The 7172-nt window shown below is 40.7% G+C and overlaps 1 protein-coding gene across 1 annotated transcript; it reads left to right on the top strand.

Moving 5' to 3' along the window:
• Nucleotides 1-6673, top strand: LOC111963378 (uncharacterized protein FAM241A). The gene is made up of 2 exons (XM_023986779.3): nt 1-255; nt 2691-6673. Exons 1-2 carry the CDS (start codon nt 130-132, stop codon nt 3120-3122), a joined length of 558 nt encoding a protein of 185 aa, XP_023842547.1. The 5' UTR covers nt 1-129; the 3' UTR covers nt 3123-6673.
• The last annotated feature ends 499 nt before the right edge of the window (nt 6674-7172 follow it).

Raw genomic sequence — 7172 nt, 5'->3', positions numbered from 1 at the left:
GCCCCTTACCGTGACGTTGATTCTCACACGTGACAACGGGGGGTGCGGTAGTGTCATTGACAGTCTTGATTGTTTTGTTCTCATTCCTAAACCTCATCGGATAAACATCATTATAACGGCGTGAATAACATGACCACCATACCACCATTTGTGAATGATCAGCCGGTACTGCATCGGCGGGAGTTTGAGGAGCTAGATAGTCGAAGAAGGTGTCAATCTCATCATCCACCCAACACACCAAGGCAAACATTCCAGGTAGCCAGCTAACGTCGTTAGATAACTGCACCTGCTGGATAGCATTGGCTAACTAGCTACTGTTGATAGCAGTGCAATATTTAATCAAGTGGATCTGTAACTAGTTATATATATTTAAAAAATAAACATCGAACTGGCACGAAGCGAATACATTTCAGGGTTAGCTAATTGGTGACTGACGATTCATATCATGCTTACTAAGTTGCTTGGATAATTAGCTAGCGGGCTAAATCCCTTGACGTCATACTGACATGTAGCTTTGGGACAACATCGGGAGTCTGTATAGTTGTGCATCGTGCTGGTGGGTGGCGACGGAAAATAACCCTACCACAATATATCCGGCTAAACACCAACAATTGTTATTAGGATTGTTAGGATATGTATAATATAAGAACTCCACTTACCAGACGTAAAGTGCAATGTGTCCATCGCTATCAAATAAACTTCTGAATCCAACTTGTCGTCACCATATTCCCTCCGAGTTAAACTGTGACTGCGATTAGACCACGCACTTCACGCGAAACTTCCTAACACGAAATCTATCACTGTTTACACAGCAGGAATATGGTGTGGTTCGGACAAAAGTTGGATTCAGAAGTTTATTTCCCGATGTATTCCAAAGCTAGATGACATAAGGCAGCTATTGCCGTTTCAAACCAACTGGGAACTCGGAAATCTCGGATTTCCGACTTCAGTGCATTCAAGACAGCTGGGAACTCGGGAAAAAATAAATTGCTCCAACTGGGAAAAATCGCTTTGAAAGGTCATCCAAATCGTAAAAATAGGACATCGTTTTAGCTGTTGAGCTACTACTTTGACCTGAAAATCACTGACTCATGATTTGACTGTTTTTGGCACCTGTATTTGGGGAGTTTCTCCCAATGTCTCTGCAGATCTACTTAAGATCTGTCAGGTTGGTTTTCTGAGCAATTTTCATGTCTCTCCAGAGATGTTCGATTGGGTTCATGTCCGGGCTCTGGCTTGGCCACTTAAGGACATTCAGAGACTTGTCCCGAAGCCACTCCTGCGTTGTCTTGGCTGTGTACTTAGGGTTGTTGTCCTGTTGGAAGGTGAACCTTTGCCCCCGTCTAAGGTCCTGAACAGGTTTTCATCAAGGATCTCTCTGTACTTTGCTCCGTTCACCTTTTGCTCGATCCTGACTAGACTCACAGTCCATGCCGCTGAAAAACCTCCCCACAGCATGACGCTGCCACCACCACGCTTCACCGTAGGGAGGGTGCCAGGTTTCCTCCAGACGTGACGCTTGGCATTCAGGCCAAATAGTTTAATCTTGGTTTCATCCGACCAGAGAATCTTGTTTCTCATGGTGCGAGAGTCCATTAGATGCCTTTTGACAAACTTCAAGCAGGAAGTCATGTGCCTATTACTGAGGAGTGGCTTCCATCTGGCTACTTTACCATAAAGGCCTGATTGGTGGAGTGCAGCAGAGGTGGTTGTCCTTCTGGAAGCTTCTCCCATCTCCATAGAGGAACTCTGGAGCTCTGTCAGAATGACCATCGGGTTCTTGGTCACCTCCCTGACCAAGGCCCTTCTCCCCCTATTGCTCAGTTTGGCCGTGTGGCCAGCTCTTGGAAGAGTCTTGAAGGTTCTAAACTTCTTCCATTTTAAGAATGATGAAGGCCACTATGTTCTTTGGGACCATCAATGTTGCAGCTATGTTTTGTTACCCTTACCCTCTACAGACAATTCCTTCAACCTCATGGCTTGGTTCTTGGTCATGCTCTGTCAACTGTGGGATGTTATATAGACAGGTGTGCCTTTCCAAATCATGTCCAATCAATTGAATTTACCACAGGTGGACTTCAATCAAGTTGTAGAAACATCTCACGGATGACCAATGGAAATAGGATGTACCAGAGCTCAATTTCATGAATCATAGAAAAGGGTCTGAGTACTTATGTAAATAAGGTATTTCTATTTTTTATTTTGAATATATTTGCAAATATTTCTAAAAACCTGTGTGTAGATTGATGAGGATTGATTTAATTTAATACATTTTAGAATAAGTCTAACGTAACAATGTGGGAAAAGTCAAGGGGTCTGAATACTTTCTGAATGAACTGTAGCTAGCTACGTTTAGTGCATTTATTAAGCTTTGGCAAAGGTTTCTGTCACCTAGCTACTTGAACAACCAACAATTACATTTCAAGGCTGGCGGGCAGTCTTATGACTCCAGCATGTATCAGTATAATGCTGATAAGAAGTTATGTGTTGTTGGAATGAGAGACCCATTCATACAGCCTAATGGCATGTCACACAGCCTTATGACACAACCACATGCCTATCCTAGGTATGGTACATTCCATGTAGTGTACCTCTTTTGACCAGATCCCTATGCAACACTGGATAATTGTAGTGCACCACACTGTATGGGGAATAGGGGTGTCATTTAAAAGCCATACTTGTCTTTTCAGGATGACCCTAGAGTCAGACCACCTGGACCTAGATGGCAAGGCCCTCCCGGTGACCCTGGGACTTGGTGGTCACGCCCCTCTGGCGACCCTGGAACCAGGCCCCGCCACAACGCTTACCCCAGAGCCAGGTTACACCCCTCCGGTGACCCAAGGGCCAGACCACGCCCAGCCGGTGACCCCATGGCCAGGTGGCCCCTCATTGACGATCCCACGACAAGACCTCAGGTGGATGACTGCGAGCGGATGGGGACCCTTTTCGGGCAGCTAAACAAGTGCCTGCGCAGCGCGGGCTTCACACAGATGTACTTTGGGGAGAAGGTTGTGGATCCTGTGATCATCATCTTTTTCTGGGTCCTACTGTGGTTCCTGGGCATCCAAGCTCTTGGGCTGGTGGGGACTCTGTGCATTGTCATCATCTTCATCCAGAAGTAACTCGATCTCCAGCCTGTTTGATTGGCAGTTGGGAGCTCCGGTGTCTACAAATAAAAAGGACTTGAACTCCAAATGAAAGGACTTGAACTCCCCGCTGTCTGTTCTGTTTGCATTAAAAGGGCAATCAGCAGTTACTTCTTACTTTTTTGGACTTGTATATTAATGATATGTACCCATTGATTCTTGAAGAATATTATGCCTCATGAGTTTAGTTCAACTGTGGTACCCCATCAGAACCCAAAATATAAGCTTGTTTTACTCTGTTTGTAAACAAACACTGTATAGCATAGAAAAACCTGGTTAAAACTATCATTTGGATATCATGGATGGTCAGTCCTTGCATCCATAGCTCTGTTTTTGAATTTGAGAATGGTTAAATTTCTCCAGCCCCATCCCGCCACTTTATGCTGAAACAGTGGTGGGGGGCACGCTTTATTGTTCAGCTGCTGATTGCCACTTTAAAGCTTCCAAGACTAAGTGAGCGTTTCTCAATACTCAGCTTCATAGTGGCCAACTACACTTTATCTGGAGGGAACATTTAGAGTGCTGGCATGTGAAATGGAGGCCTTGCTCCTAACTACAGGTCTCCTGGTTTCAAGCTTTTAAAACTTAAAGTCAGACCACTTTGCTTACTAGCTGTGCCCCAATACTCAAAAGCAATGTCTCATTATCTCCTTACATGTGTGAGTATTGATTTGAAAGAACTGGATCAATGAAAGCAATATGTCTAATAGCTTAACTAGTTTTGTGTTGCATAGCTTAACTGGTAAATATCATTTAAGTGTTATGAAGTTTTTGATCATGAGGGAAAGCAATCAAGGAAAGGAAGTCTATCAGAACTATTTGGATGCAGCCATTGCTTCAAGTATCCTGAGCAGTTAAATATGCAATCTGTAAGATGATATCTATAGTGTTCATGGAATTATATTATTGTGGGGGAAAAACAAATATTTCGTAACCTCATTAGAACCTGTAGCCTAAATCAAGGAGTGGGCCCGTCATATTCCAAGGTGCATTCCATGAGATTTGCACATACAAGTAGCACTGTATTTCTATGATACAATTTGTAGTGGTCAAGGAATGACATTCCATGAGAGCAACATTACTTTGCTTCACATTTGACATTATACGCCATTTTGTTAAACAATAGAATGAAGTAAAATATCCTTCATTTTGGGGTTATCTAGAGGTCTGTTTCTGCTGCATTAGTTTTAATTACCAATGACCATCAGGCCATATGACAGATTGCTTTTTTAAGGCAAGTTGGGAGCAACATTCTAACACCTGCATGCCTACAAGGACCTGGAATGCATATCACTGACTGGTTTATTAGGTTCTATAGTAACGTGAGTTGTCCCCCTACTTTGAAAATGCATTCAAACATATACCTTTGATATGCATGTAACTTCAAAGTAATGTGTGGTTGCTGTGAAGGAGAAAAGTGTGCTCTTGACTAGCATGGATGTTTAACTTCTTGCACATTTGTAAATGGGAATGGTAGAGAGAGTTATATTATATCAAGCCTATCCTTTTGAATGAAAATGGTACATAAATTGTCAGGAATCCTACTATTTTTAAAGTTGCATGCAATATGTAACTTGAAAGCAAGTCTAAGAAGCGGTAGATCTGTTCTGTGCTCTATTTCTATGCTTCCTGTTAATTTAGGTTTTGTTCACCAGCTGAAAATACAATATTTTTTAGATGGACAAATGATTTTCTACACTATACATTGCTTGTTTTGTCACAAATTGAAATTGGGTGAACTATTAGAATTTTTGTAATCAGGAAATGGTGACGTGATTTATGCATATTGCAACTTCAGTGGAGGTGTCAAAATACCCATAAAACCTAGCGGTCAAACAGGGAAATGTTCCAATTGTGTTTCCTCCATTCATTTTTCCCTTTGTGGATTTTATGAAGCACTTAAAATAAGGGCTGTGTTTCGTGTAGGCGTACCATTTTGATAACCATGTAAATCTCTCTGGGACAAGGTGACTTTTATCAATATATATTCGTCTCTGTTTCCTCTAATATTTTGAAAATGCTAATTAGCATCAAAGGAGACATCATGCAAAACTACAAATCCCTTCAAGCTCCTGAATGTCATCTCTAGCTGACAACTTTGCTAACAGGTATCATGTCAATTTAAAACTTGCAGAAGACGGTTCAAAGAATTGTCCATTTAAAGAAATGTAGCCAATTTATTCATTACTACATTCAGCTAACATTAGATAGTTAATCCAGAGATTCTTACCTTTGTCTTGATTTGGAATTCTCGTCTAGATAATCATGGCATTTGAAGTTCTTTATGAAAGCCACATTAGCAGCTAATTAGCGTTTCATTTTGGGGGTGAATGCAGGCTAATAGATTGATAAAAGTCGCCTTGTCCTAGAGAGATTTACACAGTTATCAAAACGTCACACCATGGTAAGTCTACACAAAACATTATTTTAAGTGTTTATAAAAAATAAAATAAAAATGGTTGAAAAACAATTGAAACCATTTCCCTGTTTGACCACTAGGTTTTATGGGTATTATGACTCGTACTGTGGTACTCTATTGAGAGTGGTATGTCATTCTGAGAATTACTCCAAATGTAATCAGAAGGTAGTGCTCTAAGGCGAACAAGCACTTTTCCTTGTGGTTCTTTGTTGTCAATTAATGTAGGAAAGGCTATATCAAATTGCAATGTTGAGATTGACTAGGCCTAAATATATCACTGCTTTTTTGAGAGATACTGCTACTATCATACTGTTTGAAGATTATGATGATGATGACTTTCTGTCATGGGTGTCCAAATATTCAATATAACAGACATCAGAATGTATGATAGACCACCTACTTGTACTACTGTAAGCCAGAGGACTGCAAAGCATGCCCAGTGTTCACTGCATGAGAATAATTGTTTAACTTGTGGAGTACTACATACACATCACATACACTCCTAGGAAAATATTCAGCAGCACTATTGGTTGAGTGCAAGAGCCAGGGATGTAGCCTAGTCCACACTGATAAATTAACATTGTCCATAAGTGCTGATCTAAAGTAGTTTTTGCTACATAAGGTTTAAGGTTAGGATGGGGAAACCTGATCCTAGATCTGTACTTGGGGCCAATCTCTACCTGTCAAAGAGTGGCCATCGGCAGCACAAACATATCTCAGGTTTGGATTAATCGACTTCAGAATAAAACTGTCATTTTATAAGCTTGTGTGGCCAACTAAAATACCCGTAGTCTTTGTGGAATGCTTTTTGATGTTTGGCATGTTCCATGTTGATATGCAAGGTTTTTAAAAAGTGGAATGTCTATTAATATCTACAAAGTAGGCTTTTAAGAGTGATCGAGCACAAAGCAAAACAGATGTGGATCTGCAGAGTGAATTGATTGAATTGACATATCATATTCACTATAGGTATGTCTGTGATCAGTTTGGTAAACATAGATCCCGCATTCCTTTAACAATGAGAATATACAGTAATTTGTGTGTTATAAGAATGTTGAAATTTGGGTAAATTACTTGATGATTTAAAAGCTGGACGATGTGTGAGAAATTTGTAACACATGTTAATATGGTTTTCTCATTCTTTTTGGCATTAATTGTACACTAATTGAGTGTAAATGCTTTGCTACTGTAAGAGTATAAGATGTTGTATGTCAAGTTAAGATTCAAGCCAAGCCTAGCCTAGTGGTTAAGAACGTTGGACCAGTAACCGAAAGATTGCTGGTTCAAATCCCTGAGCCGACTAGGTGGAAAATCTGTCTGTGCCCTTGAGCAAGGCACTTAACCCTAATTGTTCCTGTAAGTTGCTCTGGATAAGAGTGTCTACTAAATCAGGGGTACTTTTTCACTCAGGCCCCCCTTCCAGCATTGGCAAAAAACTTGGCAAAATAATGTTAGCTGACATGGGTCAGTTGATCTGACAAGTTGTAAATAGCTCTCTAAAGTATGTAATGACTGACATGACAAGAGGAAAACTGATGATGCACTACCCAATTTCGATTTTGCACCTTGTGGATTCTACTATTACACTTTTCAAGAGTAAATTGAAA

The sequence above is a fragment of the Salvelinus sp. IW2-2015 genome, linkage group LG4q.2, assembly GCF_002910315.2.
Source record: "Salvelinus sp. IW2-2015 linkage group LG4q.2, ASM291031v2, whole genome shotgun sequence".
NCBI classification, from domain to species: Eukaryota; Metazoa; Chordata; class Actinopteri; order Salmoniformes; family Salmonidae; genus Salvelinus; species Salvelinus sp. IW2-2015.
The sequence above is the reverse complement of the archived record's forward strand: the minus strand, read 5'-3'. Positions and strand labels throughout refer to the sequence as shown.

Coding starts and splice junctions, on each gene's coding strand:
- LOC111963378 (XM_023986779.3), top strand. CDS start 130: ATGACCACCATACCACCATTTGTGAATGATCAGCCGGTACTGCATCGG. Junction 256..2,690: donor CACCAAGGCAAACATTCCAG/GTAGCCAGCTAA, acceptor TTGTCTTTTCAG/GATGACCCTAGAGTCAGACC.